This window comes from Neodiprion fabricii, chromosome 3, assembly GCF_021155785.1.
Source record: "Neodiprion fabricii isolate iyNeoFabr1 chromosome 3, iyNeoFabr1.1, whole genome shotgun sequence".
NCBI classification, from domain to species: Eukaryota; Metazoa; Arthropoda; class Insecta; order Hymenoptera; family Diprionidae; genus Neodiprion; species Neodiprion fabricii.
The window spans coordinates 22071811-22092143 of NC_060241.1; the positions used below are offsets into that span (position 1 = coordinate 22071811).

Genomic DNA, 20333 nt, shown 5'->3' on the forward strand with positions numbered 1-20333 from the left:
CTTCTAACGCTCGGATGTAGTACTTTTTAAAAATCGCTAATCATTCCAGGAGTTCGTCTGATGGCTCATGCATCTTTCGTGACGTATGTGAACTTATGATCGTTTGGAATAGACTATTTTGTAGCGATTGGATGTCACGTAGCGTTGATTCTCGATAAAATCCCGCTTTTGGTATGCTGTAGGGGGAATAAATTCACGCAATGTTGCTTTATGGTGAGGTAATATTCACCAAAATCCATCTTTCACCGCATCTATGCAAAAGAAATTGTTCTTGAAATATAATAAAAAACCACCTACATATCAAGGTTCTAAGGTAGGTTCGCTCGATCGATCAAAACTTCAGCCAAACGATCCTGTACCGGATATGTCACTGAATTTCACGATGCTACTCGCAACATTATGCCTTAAGCCTTACACTTCTGCCTACTAAATACAATGAATAAAAGTAAGAAGCAGGAGTCTGTGTACGGTTTTCTCGCACCAAGTATCGCGAAGCACGCTCGCGATCGTCATAAAGCACTTTTTGCTGCGCAATTAGCTGTAAAACAGAACGCTATTATAATACCTCTCAACACATTACAGGGTGGCTATTATGCCAGGAACGTACATAAAACTTAACCAAGTACAACACCGTACGTAGTTTTGTCCACCATATGTCGTAGCCGACGACAGGTGCCGCGCCACTTCGGTATATGTACATATATATGAGCAAGACTTAAGTTGGCGCAAGGTGATGCGAGTTCTGCACTCATATGCATTGTACATTTGTTTGGAAGCAGCGCTGCTTACCTTTTCAATGACGTTCTTTCGCTATCGACGGTCGAATGAATGAAAAAATTACGAATTGACGTTTCGATGATAATGAGTGGGGGGGGGGCTCAGAAATTGAAATGCATAGAAAATGGCAACGGTGTCGAAGAATTATACACTGTGTACATTTGTGATCTGGAGACGTAAGTCAAGGCGAAAGCCGAGTGGTCGTTAAGTTTGTTGGAAGAAGCGGGGTTGAAGTTCTGAAAACGCCTAATTCCCAATTATTTTGCGGCGAAACTTGAAGTAAAGAAGTCAAACTTTCACGATGCAATCGAGTTTCGAATGGTTGGAAACCCGACGGCTCAAAGTTCCGAAATGCAAGCTTTCAAAAATTCAAATTACGATAAAGCAGAATTTCGAAAAATAAAGTGTCGATAGAGTATAATTCCGAAAGTTCAAAGTTATGCTCATACGTCATTATTTATACCCAATGAGTGGGTATAAAAGGTCAGAAAACCCGATTTCATTCATTCATTCACTCGTTAAGCCCTCGACACCAAAAAACTCCGTTTATACTTTTAACATGATCAAGAAAAATCCTCTTCAGATTGTTCATTTTTTTTCTTACCTACACAAAATAAAATTGTTTCACCTAACCAGCAAAAAATCAATTTTTGGTAACGATATATATTTAATTTCTTTACATTTTAGGTAAACTGCAACTTTTCATTGGGCACCATTCGGGACTTATAATTTCTGATAGTATCTGTTCTCTCATATTTGTTATTCGAGTTTATTATATTCGGAATTCTGGCCATTCTTATTTTCGGTTTTTCTGATTTCCTACCCCCACCCCTGCATCCATGCCGTTATAGCGTGCGGGTTGCACCCCCCCCCCCCCCCCCACCATTTCCACCCTCAACACAACACCTCTACAAATCGCTCGACCGATCGATAATTCGATATATGTCAACTAGGAAGGAGAAGATGGACTACCGCCCGTCTTGCCTGTTGACCCGTATCACGTGACCCGCCTGGACCAATTAGCGATCGTGCTGGATAAGGAGAGAATCACGTGACCGCAGCACGTCGAAAATCGGTCGGGATTGCGATGAGCATCGCTCGACTCGTCACACTTTACGATCTCTTCCTATTCTGTTCTATACCTGGTTGCTACTTCATCTTCTATTCACGTAAGTGAGGTTTTCCTTGTTATTTTGCGAAGCCACGAAGTTACTTGCGTCGTATCTTGTTTATATTCTTTTCTCTACTTTCTCTCGTTTACTCTGCGCGAGTCACGTGGTCTCGGTATCTAATAACGCAAGTAACCTCGCGACTGGTTAGCGTTTGCTTATTGTTAGTTGCTTAATTTGTAGCGACTACTGTATGTTTCTGTGATTTTGCTTGAAGTTAATTGACCAATTGACCGATATCGCTGAACAGCAGCGTGTTCCTATTTCTTGCTTACGTTTGATCGGAATATCATTCGGTACCTTGCTGTGCCTGAATTTGATAATTTGTCGCTTCTCTCTAGTGATTGGTAAATCGGTTAGATTATAAATTTTCTCGGTTACCTTTTCTCTCCGATTACCTTTTATCTATCTCTTTATCTTGCATCTATCTTTTCTAATTTCATTATACCCTGCCTTCTCACCTAATGTCTCTGGAATAATATCGCTGCTCGGTATAACGTCGCGGCGTCGTTCTTTAACTTTGGAGTATTTCGCCGTACCGAATAACGCCTTTATTATTACCTTTCTTTTTTTCTCCCTATACCGCTGTAAACTGTCAAGTAGCTCGTCGTTAGGGTACCGAAATTTCCGTCCTCGACCGATCTTTTAAAATACCGTATCTGAGGAAGTTTCGCACGCGTCGCAATGTTTAGAAGGGAGCAAAAAATAATGTCGCCTCCCAGCAAAACACCCTACCCTGTGTGCATATGTAGGTATGCTATATTTGCGGGGTCACGGCGTAACTTTACGTAATCACCTGAATTGGAGTGAAAAATTTGAAACCGGTATATGTATACTTACACACACACACACACACACACGTATATAGATATATTTATGTATATATCCGCGCCAAAGGAAAAGACTTATCGTGTATCGGCTTCTAAAAAATTCCACGACCGGGAATTGAAAGCTACTTCAATTTCAAGATCGCGGGGAGTGATTGTCCGGCTCGGGTTTCACAGCCCTAAAGTAATACCAGCGAGTAAAGTCGTTACTCTCAAGTAATGCCCGGTCGGATATTTGTGCCGTCATCGGCTTTTAGAGAACGATAAGTTCCGATATTATATGCAGGTCTGCCTTCTACAGCGACCCGATTGAAGACAATACAGGGCTTTTCGTTTTTACAAGCTATTTTACCCCTTTGTCGTAGAGCTCGGCAGATACATTGAGAATAAGAACGATTCTTCTTGTCTCGGAAAAAAATATCGAGATTTTCGTGAATTGAGAGGATCGCCAAGAAAATACAGGTTTAGTCGTTATTGTTTTGCGAAAAAATTATTTGGTCACTGATCTCAACTGTGTTCTTGGTCCTTCGGAGTATCAGGAAAAAAGCTTGTACTCTGTTGAAAATTTCCCACACAATTACGCGCAATTTTGTGCGTCATAAGCTGATATGTAATTTTTTTTACAAACTTGATCCCGTACATGTTTCTGTAAAATTTATATCGATTGGTGTAGGATCTTTGAAAATTTGATTGTATCGAGTATCTGCGATAGTGTAGTATATTTTTTGTATGGAATACGAAAATTCGAGTAACGGATAATAAAATTTTGACAGTTTGAGAAGAGATATAAAATTTCCAATGTTCATAATAATTTACAATGACTGGTGTGTTTGACGTTATTGTAATATTTTACAGTTCATTTTGCTCATTGATCTGATTCTCAAAAATTCTCTGAAATACATGAAAAAAAGTCTTGAATCACAGCATAATTATAACCCGCAAATTCAATTGTTGACAAGCATTTGTTGTACCGTACCTAATTGTATAAATTTATTTTCTAAAAATCTAAAAAAATTTTAAAATATTCGGATTTGGCTACAAATTGGTAGGCGTAGGTTTTTGAGTCAATGATAAGGAACTCAAGGTCAGACTTCCAAAATTTGCAACGGTGGATCCATTATAGTGATTTAAATTAAAAACAACCGTCATATTTTCATGTAATATGGTATCCGAGGGCTTTAAAAGCTTTAATCACGAATCCGAATTTCCACTTCGAAATTCGAATTAGATATTATTCTTTTTTCCCACTATGGCCTTGGAACGTGCAGCGTGTGAGAACGGGAAATTCAAGGGCTTGGCTGATGGTCATTTCTCTTTACCTAACTTACGATTTGTTCTCCGTGAGTCCCACTCGTCCGAAAACAAGGGGACTGCAGCTAGACGCGCCTGCACGTTTAATCCTGTAATAACAGAGCTACGTACCAGAGGTCTGCAGGTATTCTCTAATTAACGGTGGTCGATCCGTCCCATAATTCCTGACAATTAATGGAGAAATGTAAGAACGGAATAATAATGTCAGTGATCGGGGGTAAGGCTGGGTACATTGTTGTATCGTCTCGTTGATTACACCTCTACTCGCCGAGTGCAGATTATCCCGCAGGCACGAGCCTGGACTATGTTGAAATGTGTCATTATATCTGAGCTTTGCATTTCGACGCGGTGTGTCAGGTCAGGGACCGACACGCTTCGCTTCGTTTCGGTATCCGACAGCTGGTGGAGCTCGGATGCAGAAGGCGCAAAAGGATGCGGTCGCTCCAATCGACTTATCTGATAATCCGTCACGGATTTCAGTCCTCCGGTACTTACGCCACATCTCGGACACAGAGAGACTTTGTTTGAAACTCACCTTGCGAATTTGGCGGTACAAATTCTTCAAAACCCTGCCGAGTTCTTTGGACAAAAAATCATGTACTCTCAGAGATCGTCCATCTGTTTTAATCGCGACGATCGAATGTTAAACGGTAAGCAAAAGTGGCCGACGAGTTTTACTGAACAAAACTTGTACACCAAGGATTTACGGAACTTCGAATAGTTTCAAAACTTACCGATAGACTCATCATGCGGTTGTTGGAATAATTCAGTACGTAATTTATTGAACGATTTTTCGAGAAATTAACTGAACCTGGATTTTTGTAATTTATAGGCAAGATGATGAGTCGCTTAGACGGTTCGAAATCTGGCATAATTCCAAAACGGTTCGACAAAAACCTATTAAGACGTTAACTTATGTTTATTTTGTAGTTTGTAGGAATTTCAAAGTTTGAATATCTTACAAGGTGTGATATTGTGAGCTCTTGAACTTTTGGTATTCCGGTTGACAAGAGACTCGAATAGCATTTTCTAAAAAATAATGTATGGCCATTCGTTGTTTATAGAAAAAATGTCTGACATGTTTTTTTGCACGATGTAATTAATATGTATATTAAATAATAATCGAGACACAGTCGTTTGTCTCATTTTTCTTAATTGCCGACGACATGCATAGATGATTGGCTACTCCGTCAATTCCTGCATCCAATTAAGCGAGTTTCTTATACCTGCTCCAAAAGGAACACCCGGATCAGCTAATTTTGATTCATTGATCAGTTAGTTGATTGTAACCACGTTTTCTTTTTTTACATTCCGTATCTCCAGTCGTGACTAGATAACATAACCATACGTTTATTTTTTTCTGATCTACCGAAACAATAATTGTTTGCGCCCACAGTTATGCTTATTATCGGTTGACAGAAATTTTGAGTCGGCAGATTTCATATTTTCCTTTCGTTCAAATTAAAATTATAGAAAAATAGTAAGGACTACTATTTTTGGAGTAAATTTGATTACTAACAATTAGTTTCCATTTTAAGTTAAACAGTTCCCAAAACAAAGTTTGCATCGTTTGTTTTGTGCAACTTTTTACATCACGGACTCGCACCTCAATTTTCCTGCCTAAGTACATATGATGAGATTATCCGGTGAAGCAAGTCACAAATTCAAATGTTGAAAATCACAGTGTCAAAGGATAACTGGAGTTCAATCGAACCGATTAAAATCATGAGCATCATCGTGCAAATATTGACATCCTATTAACTTTTCTCTTATCGAGCACATTCGTTGATTTTCTATTTGTTAACACATTTTCATCGCGGTAATCAATTATTCCGCACAAACATTTGTTACAAACGCTAGAATTTTGCTTTTTCGGAGTTTAATTAACGGGTTTACCGCATTGGAAACTGCAGTCGATTAACTTGCAAAATCTTTGATTCAAAAGCTAAGATTCTACTTTTCTCAATATGCATCGGACACTAAAATTTGCTGCTCCATAGAATAAGTTTTCCCCGCGATGAATATCCATTGATTTCTTCTGATTTCCTGTGATTCCATCGAACCCGGAAATCACGGATAACGTCGTAAATACATGGAAATGACTCGTCAGGCTGGAAATCCCCTAAAATCAGGGGATAAAAGTCACAGAGAAATCACTCCGAATATCAACGTCATCGAATTGAACTAATCCCCGTGATTTCCCAGTCGTCGTTGATTTAACGCAGTCACGCGTAAGAGTACACGCGTTGAATATGCGTGCAGCACACGTGACTACGAACATCACGCTTCGGCTCGTTGAAACGTGTAGGAGAGTAAGGGAGGGGGGGGGGGGAGGGAGGGGGAGTGGAAGTAGTCACGGCGACGCGCGGCTTCTAAGCTCAGTCGCACAATCTCGTCCCGGGCGTCGAGGCGCCCGACGTCGCGGTCCAACACGCGCTTTCCCCGACGAGGAAAACTCACGCTTGACGTGCGCTTATCAAGTGCCGCGGTGGTGCTCGAAAGTCCCTCGCTGATGAATTAAATCGCCCGGAATAATTAGCAGCTCGACGTTGATGTGCTCCTAAAATCCGAATTAATTGTAGACGGTTTGACGGGTCGTGCGTGAAATTACTTTACTTCTGATAAAATGAATAGAAAATAAAATAAAATAACGAACGTCGTGGGGAAAATTGTATCACAATTTTCTGTATCAACCGAGGATCTTACGGAGATATTATTATTGAATTGTATTTGTGCAGTTTGATTAATTGGAAATTTTTAATCGGACACGCGTTTAAATAGTCAAGTTAATTGTCGTACCTGCGTTGTTGTTTCTTTTATTTTCGTTATTTTTTGCTTTCTTTCATTTGAGTTCGTTTCATCACGTTCGTACGTTTCGGAGTGGTTGATAAACAAATGTAAAGGTACAAGTGCACGAATGAGGATTCTTGATCGTTAAAACATATAATAATTAGTAATGCGTGCTACGAATGACTGCAATATACACTTTTATCAAGGATGTGAGAGATATCAAGGTAATGGAATGAAAGGAATGAAATTGCGGTGTAAAATCAAAATCCCAAATAAATGCCAATAATGAAATTGTTTTACTTGAACGGTGATGGCACCGGTACCTGGAGCTTCGTAAATGAAGAGAGTGCCGTTCGTGTAACGGATCGAATTGTAAATACTCGCGGAGACTTTTTTAATTGGGGTTTGCCTGGAAACGGTTATACTAATATGGCCAACTTTTCATACGGATAATTGACGCGCAATGCCGATTTATTACGTCAGAAGCGTTCGTGCTCGGGTTGCCTCGACGGCTGACAGCCACAGGCTCGTAAAAATGCAGTTTATGGCTTTCCGTAAACGTCGGTACAAGGAAAACCCTATTTACACTCACCGCAGTCTTTCTCCCTGCATCTTTTTCCGTCCATTCTCAACTACGCTCGCCACATTTGTTTTTTAACCGCAAACAGTGCGGATACCGCTCCGCTAATGCGGTAAGAGGAAGTCGTGCGTAATTGTTTCATTGAAGCAATTCGGGCCGATTTCGCGCTAATCGGCTATTCATTTTTCCGATTTTCCTTCATTGCGGTATTATGCAAATTTCCAGTGACTTGTCGATGGCTGGGAGCGTTTGTACGTGTATTCGTTAATCTTCCCCGGTCGCTGAGGTATTCGCGAAATTGATCGGCGCAACCTTTGTTACATCGGCGTTACGCATTTTCGCAAATTGCGGTTATATCGTCATCCACTTTGCGAAATCGTGGAATCACCTGCGGCTGCCTTGTTGGTCGGACAAGTTCCGAGAACTCGAGTATCTCGGGAAATATTCCTGCAGTCGAACGATCGCTCCGAGCGTAAGATTGCGTAAAAGTCTTCATCTGCGATCGGTAAAAGTGGTGAAAATTTCGCTGTTCCAACTTCGGATCATCCTCAGTTTGCTTCGAATTCCTGAGAAACAAATTGTCTGCAATAGAAAGAAATTGACCTACGGTACTTTGATGAAAAAAGCACACGTTGTATACTTTGAAGGTAAACTTTATCGCCGTGAAAAAGTAAAAACTAGGAAAATTACGGTCTCCTTTTAAAATTGACAATAAAAAAACTTTTCCAAGTACCGTATAAATCACAATTCTGATCGAAATTCACGCGGCGACTGTACATATACACAGCTGTTCTCTTGGGGTGTATCCAGTTTCGAGACGAGTGACAACTCGTAGAACTTGACTCTAAGAATGGCGTTTAACTTCGAAAAAAGAAAAAACAAAAAATGTGTTCAACATTGATGGTTTCTTGAAACGAGATACTAAATAAATGAAACGATCGATGATTACATATTCACCGGCATTAATTATTCATCGCATAACGTGCGTTGTTATTCAAAAGCAAACAAAAAATGTCTTCGTTTTGTGAATGTGAGGTCTATCGAAGCCGGTAAATAAGTATCATGATGACTGCATGTAAATGAATGAAAGAGAATGTCGATTACCTCGGCCAATGTGCCTCTCTAGCAAATTACGTTTATAGCTGTTAATTAGTAATATACGAATCTGATCATTAAGTGCTTCGAGGTAGATTAGGAAAGTGATTTGTTGTAAAATTGGATCCAAACACTTTGAATTTCTTTCTAATTTCCATATATTATGCAATACATGAATTCAGATATTATAAGACTGGGTTCGGGATTCGACAACATTCTGGAGGGAATGCTGATACAATTTCAAGTGTAGAAATGAAAAAATTATTGCAACAGCGCGTTCTCGGTGACTTTAATTTATTTACAACAGTGTCTCCTCAGAACGAAAATCGCTTCAAACTTACGGTCTCTTACTAAATATGTTAAATTATAAACGAACCGATTTTCCAATTTTCGCAAACCACGTCGGTGATCCTTTTACTCTTTTAACTTTTACTGAAGCTTGTCAGGTGATGAGAAAAAATCCGGTGCTCAATATCGTGAAAAATTTGAAAATCGTCAGAAATTGTTCAAAATTCATTTCAGGCGGTTCTCAAAAAACACACAAGCGATCAAAATTAGCTATGCCTCGTTAAATCGGATGCACGTAGCGACGCAATGGTAAAATTTGAAACTTTTAAAGATACCGATCATCGAGCCATTGCGATTACAGACTGCAGTTGTAAAAAAATAGGTTCCGTGTCATGAAATTATTATTTAAACTATTATATCGAATTCGATTAAGCTTGGATTTGAGCCTCTTGAACCTTTTTTGTCTTGATATTTTCATCTTTTATACAACAGTGCGACTTGTTTGAGATGATTTCACGGGTAGCGAAGTGCTTGTAGATAAACATCGGGAATTTTGAGTAAACAAAGGCGATACGGGCCGAGTAGCGAGGACTTTGAAAAGCTCCGAAGCGAGCGAGTTTTCTTCTTATCTTCTTATCGTTAGTCCTATTTCTTATTCGCATTTTGTTTCATTCCGGGAATATTTGTATGAGAATGATAATTATTACCTGCGAAGTTGTGTACACTGATACTGTACGTGAACGTTTCTCATCTCATCTCCGGAGTTTTATTCCACCGGTTGATCGTATAACTCGGGGCGAGTTTTTTGCTCCTTCATGGAAGTTTGAATTATATGTATAAATGGAAAGTGAGTTCTCGGTTCTTTAGGGTACAAATCCCCTCCGGGCAGGACCGAGTCGATGATAAAAAGTGGCCAATGACCAAGGCAGCTGCCGATCTTGCCAGTGAGCTAGATCTTGCCTAGAGGGCACATTTTTCATACCTAACCTCGACCACAATTCAATCTAGACCGTACATTTCCTCCCTCTGTTTTACTTCAAATATCAATTACCATCTTTCTCGTCTTCTAGTGTATTTGTTTTATCTTTATCTTTCTGTTGTAGCAGAGGTTACGTCGGATTGTTTTTTAAATTCTCTGTTTATGATCGAGTACCTTTTTTTCACTTCTCGCGAGTGTTTTTTTTTATACACACTTTTTGATACAAGGTTACTTATGAAATTTTTCACAATTTAAGGAATTTCGTGAGTCAAGAATCATCACAGATTTATCAAATTCACGAAATTACAATATAGAGTCCAGATGTCGATTTTTAACTTAAAATTACTTTAGAATGATGAAAAATTTGATAAATTCGATTTCATTCTATGATTGATTATTTTATTGAATAAAAATATTATATAAAGTGTCACTGAGACACTTTTTTTAATCACGTTTACATTTGCAGGATTGCAGGTATTGATTTTTATTAAAAAAAAAAATAGCTATAGCAAATTCACTACCGACTATAAAAAATCTGGTCCACTGCATTTGTGGAAGATACTCTTCCCGATAAAATGAGCCATCGTGGAGTAAAATCGAACGAATCTATATTTAAATGGTAATTTCGAACAGCAAATACGTATTTGTATTTTTATTCAGTATAAAAACAGACCCTCCATTAGCCGCATGAATTATAATTTATCTGTATCATTTGTCTACATTTTTTCATAAAAATACAACACGCGAACTTCATTTTTTCGTTTAAATCAAGTTTTGCAGCCTTGATCTTGACACGTGAATGCAAAGAATGTTTGAATAAGTTCTCGTCATTACCACGATAATAAAGTTACGTGATAAAGTTTACGAAGATTCAGAAAAGGACAAGTAATTCATATAGCAGTATTACGAATCACTTACGGCTCCTGTCGGGATTGAATGAGTCGAAATTTTGGGCCGGGGAAAATGTCTTATACTTTGAATTTCAATTTTATAAGCTAATCGGCATAAACGTTGACCTTAGCGGAATGCCGGTATTACAAATTCTGTATTAGCAGTGTAGTTTGTCTTGGTATACACGTCATAACCGTACCACAAACTGTCCCATAAAAGTATGACACGACCGAAATGAGGATCACTTGAAATTTTGAAGCATATAATATTGATTCTAGCTTTTTCCATCCTGGTCACGCACGCATTAGCATATGAGAGCGTAAATGTGAGGGATTTTTGGGTAACTATATTATACGTCAGAAGCATGAGAAACTTTTTCTTCTCTTTTTCAAATCTAAAGGCAAACATTGCCTGCACGTGGATTATTGCCGCATATTCCGTAAATATTATAATACCTACACGCATCGTGTTTGCTTCGCATTGCCCGGCTTGAAACATTTTTTTTTTTTTTTCTTCTTCATTTTCTTCTTCTCGTAATCCAGTATTTGAAATCCGTATACGACATAAAATGTGAATGTGGTTGACGAACGGCGAGGTTTCGGGCTGCTCGTAACTACGAGTCTGACGATGAACGGGACGAATACAAAACAGGGTTATAACTGATTGTGAGGAGCCGGGTTTCCTAAACTCGAAACGAGACAGAAGTTTTCGAGTACCTACGAGGGAAAATAAACGAAGCCGAGTTTCGGAGAGTCTGGCATTGTAACAAAGGCGAATTGTGCTTTTTTTATGGACAGCTGTAAGGGGTTCGCTTTTGCCGAGTGAAAAGGAGACCTGAATACTTGAATATATGTATATTGGAATTTCATACTCTCTTCATTCGGCTTCACGGAGAATATAACAAGTTGCGCTGTGGAGTGAAAGCTCGGCCAGATACGCTTGAATTCCGGACCCCTCTGAACGTCGGATTTTAACTGATTTGCTTATTTCGTCACGCGCAATCGGGTCCAACAGTTTTTGGTATACCAGATATGAAGTTAACCTTGATCGCCGTCACTTCTCTTCAAAGTTCCGACAATGTCCACTTTCGCAACGAGTCAATGCACGCCTCTTTGGTGATCGGAATTAATAGAAATCTGTATGACGCGATCTGCCGATATGTAGTTGAAAGTAGAGCGATATTGTATTTGAGAAAATATAGTAAAATCTTACAAATTGTGTTCTCCGTAAGACTGAAACATTTTTATTTCGGCCTGTAACCGGAATTTTACCGATAAGCGAAGCAGTTTACCGATCTTTCCTCTCTTCTTCTTTAACAAAATTTTCTTTCAACACCGTTGAAGCGAATTTTCAGCTTTGATTCACAGCAAAGTCATAGAAACGCGTTTGAAAAATGTGCAACAAGATTAGGGGTTATCAAATTAGAATATTAACCCACTTTCAAGTTCAAAGTAGAGTTTTGAACGTGAATTGTTATTCGTGCGATGAAAATCGATCCGCATTCGGAGTACAGCGTTACTCAAATAAGCGAACGAGTTCGATTCATCGAAATGACGAATACGTCAATTTTTTGGAATGAAAATCGAATAAAAATTATACACAGTGTGCCAAAATTAATGAATTCGGGTTCGGTCTAGTAGTTTTTATCAAATTTCCACTAACTGGTTCAGATCTACGGCTTTATAAACCAAGTAATGTTCGACCTCCAAATAAACTTTGCAAATTCTGTTAATTTTTCGAGAAAATTGCTAACAATAAGAACTGAGTGATTAATGTATGATCCAAAATTACACTTTGACGAGTACCTTGCATTGTAAAGGACGCGATCAATTTTTGGGCTCAAGTCGACAAGTGAAAACTGTGCAGGGATATCGCACGCGTGTGCAAATCAATAATAACAAGAGAAAAGAAAACACGACTTTAAAGAAACGCGTTGTTCGATATTTCGTGTAGCCCCGTTTTTGCTTTCGTACACGCGTTACTTTTGCGCTCATTGCGATGGCAAAAAAAAAAAAAAATCAAACAAACAAACATCGACACGTTAAATCCGATCAACCGAAGTATACCTACGTATATTACGCATACATCTTACACCCAAGCAAAATTAACGGCGATGGCGAAATTGGTTGTACGTATAAAATGCGCGTACAAGTTATACATTGCCGAAATCAACAATTGCAGGTGAAAGTGATTATGTCGAGGGCGAAATGATTAATGATAAAATTGTTGGTCCAACTTGGTTGTACCGAGTTACAATCCTTGATCGAACGATGTAACTACCTAGACTCGGAACGAGCATGCCTTTTTAACAACTAGCGCTTCTCTATGTCTACGCAATTTTTCGATCCGTCGTAAGATAAGATCAACAGAGGCTTTCTGGTACAAATCGACGCAAGTATTCGATTTCAATCGCGAATATACACGTTACGCAACGCTCGGTACTGCGTATAAATTATACCTCCAAGTACGTGCGATTTCACGTTCGGTACATTTGAGTTTGCAGACCGCGAGCAAACCTTGAAAATCTCTATGCTGCTATCCTGGAAACGTAATTTTACACGTTCTCATTGTTTATAAATTTGTATACCGTGCAGCTTGTTACGAAAAAAACGCTCTGAATCTAATTAATATTTAACGTTTTTGTTCCTCGACAAATCACTTCATTTGTTCGAGCAACAACGGCTGAATGCTCGCGTAACACGATTTTTGTATTATAATGTTAATAACCGAAAGACCTTCTCGTTTCCTGGCGAACCGGTGATGCTCGTTTGGGTATCGATAAGAACTTTGTATGCGAAGCATAATTCTCGTTGAACTAATTCACTTTTTTTCATCACGTGAATTTTTCTCAAACCTCGCCAGTAGAATTAGTGGGTAATACTTTCTGTGAATTGTTTGAGATTTTATGAATTCAATTGTTTGGAAAATAATATACTTGTTTTTGTTCTCAACTAAAGGCAACTCAAAAAATACAGGGTCATTTATCGGTTGTTGAACACGCGACTAACGCTACTGATTTTACCTGTTACTCATATTTAAGTAGCTCTCGCTCGCTCACGGCTCAAGTGTTCAATAACCGATAAATGACCCTGCAGGTTGTAGAAAAGAAACATATAATGACGAAAAAGTTTTGGTCTTATTAGCACTTGTCAAATTACAAAATTTGCACTCCGTAAACAGTGGGATTTAAAATTCTGCAATAATTCACACGAAGATTTTTTTTACCAGTGCCTCTTAGTGCACTTTAAAAAAATGATAGTAAAATGGGCATCGTTATGATAATTCTGCAAATACTGTTGGAACCGTAAGGAAATAACTGTAATATAGTTGTCTATACTGCATTTTTTTTTGTTGTTGTTTTGCATTTTCAACATAAGAACGAACATAAAAGCTCATAATATAATATCTTTCTGAATAGATATTTTTCGGCCCATACACCACGTGATTCCTTGACATTTACATATCTTGTGTAAGAAAGTATAGTCACATCAGTTTCTTCGCGGAACTTGCAAAAATAATTTTATCTTATGGTTTGACAGATAGACTGGCTTTATTTTAAGATACATAATCATACATTAATTTTTGTCGACCATGGAAGATTGGATTCAGTCCGCCATTTTGAACAAAGGTACAGACAGTCCTTGTTTTGCTAATACTCGGTTTTTGTTAGCTCTAACGCGAAGATACGTTATTATCACACATTACATTCGCGTAAGACCGTGCTCGCGATTATTTTGTAAGATTCTGTGAAGAAACTGGAACAAGTGTTTTTTTCTTTGTTTGTTTGTTTGTTTGTTTTTTTTTTCTCTACATTTGATATTGTTATGTATGGGAAAAAGTCACGTGTTGCAATGCACTTATTCGACGTGAGCTAAAAATCCTATGCTACAGTATGATTTTTCGTACAGCAATAAATAATGTTCGACCTCCTTGAAGTAAAAAAAAAAAAAAAAGTAACATTCCCCTAATTTGAAACAGTCTATAGCCCAGTATACATAACGCAAGCACATGAGAAACCACGCGCACAATCCATGAAATCGATTAACAGTAAAGTTTCATGGCAAAAAACGCCGGTTTCTTATACATGCATAAAGTGTGATAAGAGTATTTGAAAAAAATAATTAGTCCATATTTTTTGATTTCGGTTAAAACTGATAGTCGCAAAAGTTGTGGACAATAGAGTTTCACCGTCTTTCAGCATCTCGTATTTGCTTCAAACTTTGTTAAAAATTCGTTAAAATAAAAAGTATGGTCAAATTATTTTTCTCTAAACTACTCGAAACGTGAAATAGGAAAATGACAAAAATGACTAAAATTCACCAAATCTCCTTATTCGACACACAGTCTGAACGGGGGCTAAATCTACTCGAGAGATGTCGTCGAGCGGGGAGTTTTCAACCCTTTCGAGCGGCGAGGCGACCGGCACGGGCGACGATTCATTGCCAAGCTCGAGGGAAGCTACAGCCGAGGCTGCTGGCTCTGGAGGAGGCTACGTTCCCCTGCGCGAGTTCCTCGACAGATTCTCCCTGCCGAGAGTTGTCAGGATCGAAGGCGCTGGGACAAGGCCAATTCTACTCTACAAGCAGCAGCAGCGCTCCCTGAGAGTCACCGCAACCCTGCTGATGCACCGATACCGCCACGACGTCAAAGTTGGACCCGAAATTGTCATCCCCGAAGGATATCCCGGTGAGTCGTCATTTTTTAACGATAAAGTTCGTTCCGCAACGCGCTTTCTGGCATTAGACTCGGTAGAGTGTGAGAAACACCTGCACGGCTACTAGGGGATTGTTAACCCTTTAGTCACGGTGGGATGCTAAGCGTTCCACCACAAAAATTTCAATGTCCTAGCGAAAAACCTCCGAGTAACAAGTTCCGGCACGAATAATCGAATTTTGATGGTTTGATCCAACGTCTTGGATATTGAAATGATCAATTTCCGACTTCAAATCCGAGGTCGGATGACAAAATTCAGGTTATGATATGGAGTCTGAAAATGCATGACTGAAAGAGTTGATAATGATTTGTCTTAAAACAATGGTACAAATAACTGCGATTTCGTCTCTACAGTCTTTTTCTTCTTTAAGTTTTGATCGGTCGAGCTTCATTGACAAAGTTTAGGTAATACACGGACTGGTTAAAATTTACCATTTCTTGCTGTTGGATGGATAGTTTAACAAGTTTCTAATAACACCGCTGAAACTTGTGATGAGAGTTTAATATTAACGACTGTATTTGAGTCCTTCGACAACCTAATCGGTCGATCCAAAGTTCAGGTTGATTTGCAAAAAGCATGAGAAAAATTCCCGTTGTACCTATCATGTTTTATACGTCTTTATAAGAGTAAACGCAGATCGATTATTATAAAAAATTCTATAAGCATACGATTGCGTTAAGCGGTGTGACGGCAGCAAATCGCAAGTCGATTCGAAGAGGCAGCCGAGTAAAATGAGATAAGAAACAGCGATTAATCAAAGTCGTAGAAAAATGTAATGACTATACATCGAAATTCAGCTGAAAATATATAAGTATACAAATCGAATTGTCTGAAAAAATAAAGTACAAAACGTGTAACGTGATTGTTAAGGAAACAATGCAGGGGTTTATTCGTTTCTTTTTTTTTTTTTTTCATTTCGAACGATGATCATGCGTTTCGAAGACTGTTCCAGCTGGCGTTTCGTACCTGACATCGGATTTTTCAGACTCGATAAATCTTGATCGATTATGCCGAATATCGTGTCCGCGACGCAAAAAGATGAGTACACGAATAAACGTTGTAACAAAAAAAGGGTAAATAACGAATGCAAGCAATTTATACGGTTGACAGGTGAAAATAGGAAATTTGTTTTTTTTTTTTTTTTCATCACTTCGGAAGGCTGCTCGATCCGTTTTTATTCGAAAAATTAGCAACGCACCGACATCTTTCCGACGTGTATTATAACGCAACCCCGTACATCCGCATCGAACGAAGAGCGATCGTCGCCCCGCGACTCCGTGTTAAGTAACTGTACAGCAAATCGGGCGGGTATAAAAGTCGTCTTACAGAGGCGGCTGCGAGACAGTTGGAGATGAATAGAGCTGTCGTGTTCAAAAAACTAATACCGTAGAAGGACCATTTATTAACGGTTTATTCGCTCCCGATCCATTCTGCGCCGATCACCGAGAAACGCTCTTTTGGTCCGGCGTGTGTATAAACCAGCTGCCGGTTGCGTAACCTCCTCTATATGATACTTTTTTCAGATCAAATTCCAGATAGCCAAAGCTTCGACAAATAGTAATTACAACGAGCAACGTTTTTGGCCACGTACGGGCGGCACCGAAGGCACGTATTCGATCAAAATCTGGTCGGCAGAAAACCGATCACAAATGAATCGGCCTTTCTACGAGACGCGTGTCTCCGTTATGGTGTTTCGTTTGGAAGCTTAACGTTTTTTTTTTTTTATCACTAGTTGAAAAACTTCTTGTAAAAACAAACGGCTTTAGACCGGCCATGAGCCAGCCCTTGAACTTTTCGTTCTCACAAACTGCAGGCTTCAAGTTTACAGAGAGAAAAAAGAATGGTATCCAATTCGAATTTTGAACTACAAATTCAGATTCATGATTAACGCTGAAAATATGATGATTTTTTTTTAATTTCGAACCACTGTAATGGGTCCACCGTTGCAAATTTTGCAAGTCTGACCTTGGGTTCGTTATCGCTGCTCCAAAGAACCTTTGAATATCAATTTCTACCAAAATTGAAATATTTTTAGATTCTTTCCACCATATTAGATCACCATTTCTGATTTCGCAATCTGACTTCAGATACGCGGTCAGCCACTCGACGAACCGACGAGTACCAATTTTCATCAAAAAACCAGATGTTTTTAGTGTTTTTTTTTCAACTTCTTACACTCAACTTCAACTTGTATACTCAGCTGCGATATGATTTTGTACTGCCAACCTAACCGACTTGTCCACGAAATTAGCCGCCTGACAATTAGAATCTCTAACGCCAAGTGTACTTAACGCACCCCTCGAATCGCAGACACTTATAATCGCCGTTCTGAGGATCCAGCGAAGATGGATTCACATGCTCTGCGCGGCTTGTACACAACCGGTAAATTATAAGTAGGTACCTACTATGTGCGCTTGGTTGTCGCTGTGATTTAACCTAAGTCAACATGCGGCGGTCCAACGAAAGTAGTCGGTAACAGATGCCACGGACGGACAAAAGGACGTGGGAGTAGAATACGGAGGGTTTGCCGTGTAATGAAATATACGCCGAACGGCGGAATGAACAAACGGATAAACGAACAAGCGGCTAACAGCCAGCGAGGAAAAGGAGCGCCGCGCGATCACGATCAAAAGATAAGAGCTGCGTGAAGCCATGCGGACTGCGTCGATTCAGGCTCTGTAATAATTCACGTCCACCTTCCGCGTTTCAACTGAAATCTATCGGCTCCTTATATCCACTCTGTCTGTCTATTTCTTACCCCAGGAGCGTCCAAACCTCGTTTGCCAGTTCTGCCCACGCGTTTTCACTTGGTCTTTGGCGATTTTTCAATCGTCATTGGGCTAAATTGGTTCAGGAAGGTAAAAAAGATGTTGGAACGAGGTTTTCATCGGTGCAGAATTTGAGATCGGCTGTCTGTATGAGTTTCATTCCAACACTACCGCGAGCTACGCTAAATTTCATTGATAAAGAGCGGAAGTCAATTGTGTGATACGTTAGAGCACTGATCGTGAGTGATAGATTGGACGGAAAACTGACGCCGAGGTGAAGGATCGCTATTTTAAGGTGGTTCTTCCGCTCCTCGACTGGCTTACGGTATGTCTCTCTTTTTAAAGACTCAATCAAATAGTACAGTACTTTATGTGAACGAAATTTCAGGGTCAGTTGTCGAAAAAATTAGGTAAATAAACAACTAATAGACCCTTTGAAATCGTAGAAATATATAGATCACAAAAAATATATTGATAATCGCAACGTCCGAAGAAATATTTAATGACAAAGTGATGGGTCAGTAATCATCAAAGATCGGTGATGGTTAAACGGAAGTTGATGATTCACCTTGTACAATATGATCAGAGCGAGAGATTGGTGATTTGTAAATTGCGTATATCGGGCTTAAGGATTCGAGGATTACAAAGCTGCGTCATTCTTGATACTCCGAACAACTTAATTGCATTCCAGTAGATTCTTGTACAAGTTTTCATGTATTACGAAAGATTTAAACTACCTTTGAAACATGTTCCAGATCAGTATTTCGACCCGTTAGAGAAAATTATAAGCAACTTCATGTGATATCCATATAGACTCGAAGAAATTTAAAAGGATTTCACGTACGTTCACGATGATATTTCCTAAAATATTTCTACGTGATTTCAGATAATTTCATATGATTCTAAGACTTCTCTAAGATTTCAATCTCTTGGATCAGAGGCGACGTTGATGATAATTTTCTCGACAACGGTATTGCAATTTGAATTGAAAGATTGAAAAGTATTTTTGGGCTTCTTTTGGGAACAGCCCCATCAAAACTGGTCGTGTAAAAAAATTATCTCTTCACAAATGGTAAATTTTACAGTAAATGCTCGCTAAAAAAATTGTAACTCGAGTATTGCCGTGCAACAAATAATACAAATGTCTGATGGTCAAATAATGAAAGAGGGTTTCAAAGCAAGAGATTGTTGTGCTATCAGACTGAAAAATTACGTCTATTGGAAAGTAATTGAATTTGCCTTTTCGAAGTCACCTTAGAAGTTAACTCATCCCCATTTTCTTATCGAAAAAGGGATCTTTGTTCGCGACCATCGCCACTACAGGTTCGTCTAAGTTGCTATGAAAATGCCCATGGTATCAACAGCAGTCGCATGTGTTTTATGCGTGTGCACACACACACGCGCGTATCTATAAATAGAGAAGGAAAGTATGAGGTAAGGTGAGCGAGCGTGTCGTGAATTATAATTTAATATCAGAACGAGCATTGTCGACTCGCGTGTACGTTGATACAGTGAATTCCCAAGACTCGGCATCACTATATATCTTCCCTTAGCAATTCGCTGTTTAGCCGCGTGGAAGTACGTGGTAGGTGGTCAGTGACATATGGGTAAAGGATAAGGGGGATAAGCCACCATATTACCATCGCGTTTACACCGACGCTCACGCAGGCGATTACATGGATATGTACGCGGGGTGGTGAATGCCTGAATGACAATGAATGAAACGTAAATCACTCGAGGCGGCCCCGGAAGTGGGTGTTCGAATTATATTTGTTTCTACATGTTTCTGTGAACACCGTTCAGAAACCCATTCGTTCCTATAACATGTTTCTCGTTCAATCAATTTATTACGCACTGCCGTGTGACCGAGAAAAATTTGCGTTTTTTATTTTTTCGATCCATACATCTTGTCCTAAACTTTTGTACTGTATTATACAATCGTGCTGGTTTGATTCGGACTTATGACTACAGTTTTAATGGAGTCGATTAGGCAAGGATACGTATTTTTAGGCTTATTTTGGTACGCGACAGTTGCACATTTAAGATATGTCGAATCCACATATTCGCAAGCTACCAATTTTTTTTCTAAAAGTTTAGGGACATGAGAATATAAAAATTGTAAACTAGAGCCTAATGTCGACTTT

At 39.1% G+C, this 20333-nt stretch overlaps 1 protein-coding gene across 2 annotated transcripts in view; it reads left to right on the forward strand.

Annotated features, from left to right (window-relative positions):
• Window positions 1-1855: 1855 nt before the first annotated feature.
• LOC124177782 overlaps window positions 1856-20333 on the forward strand; it is a 53083-nt gene continuing 34605 nt past the window's right edge. Inside the window, exons 1-2 of one of the 2 annotated variants that reach the window (XM_046560583.1) lie at window positions 1856-1946; window positions 15052-15393. In XM_046560583.1, the coding sequence (XP_046416539.1) occupies window positions 15081-15393 (313 nt within the window). In that variant the 5' untranslated portion in view covers window positions 1856-1946; window positions 15052-15080. Of the gene's footprint in view, window positions 1947-6478; window positions 7099-15051; window positions 15394-20333 lie in introns of those variants that run through there. The other variant, XM_046560582.1, reaches the window with a different exon arrangement.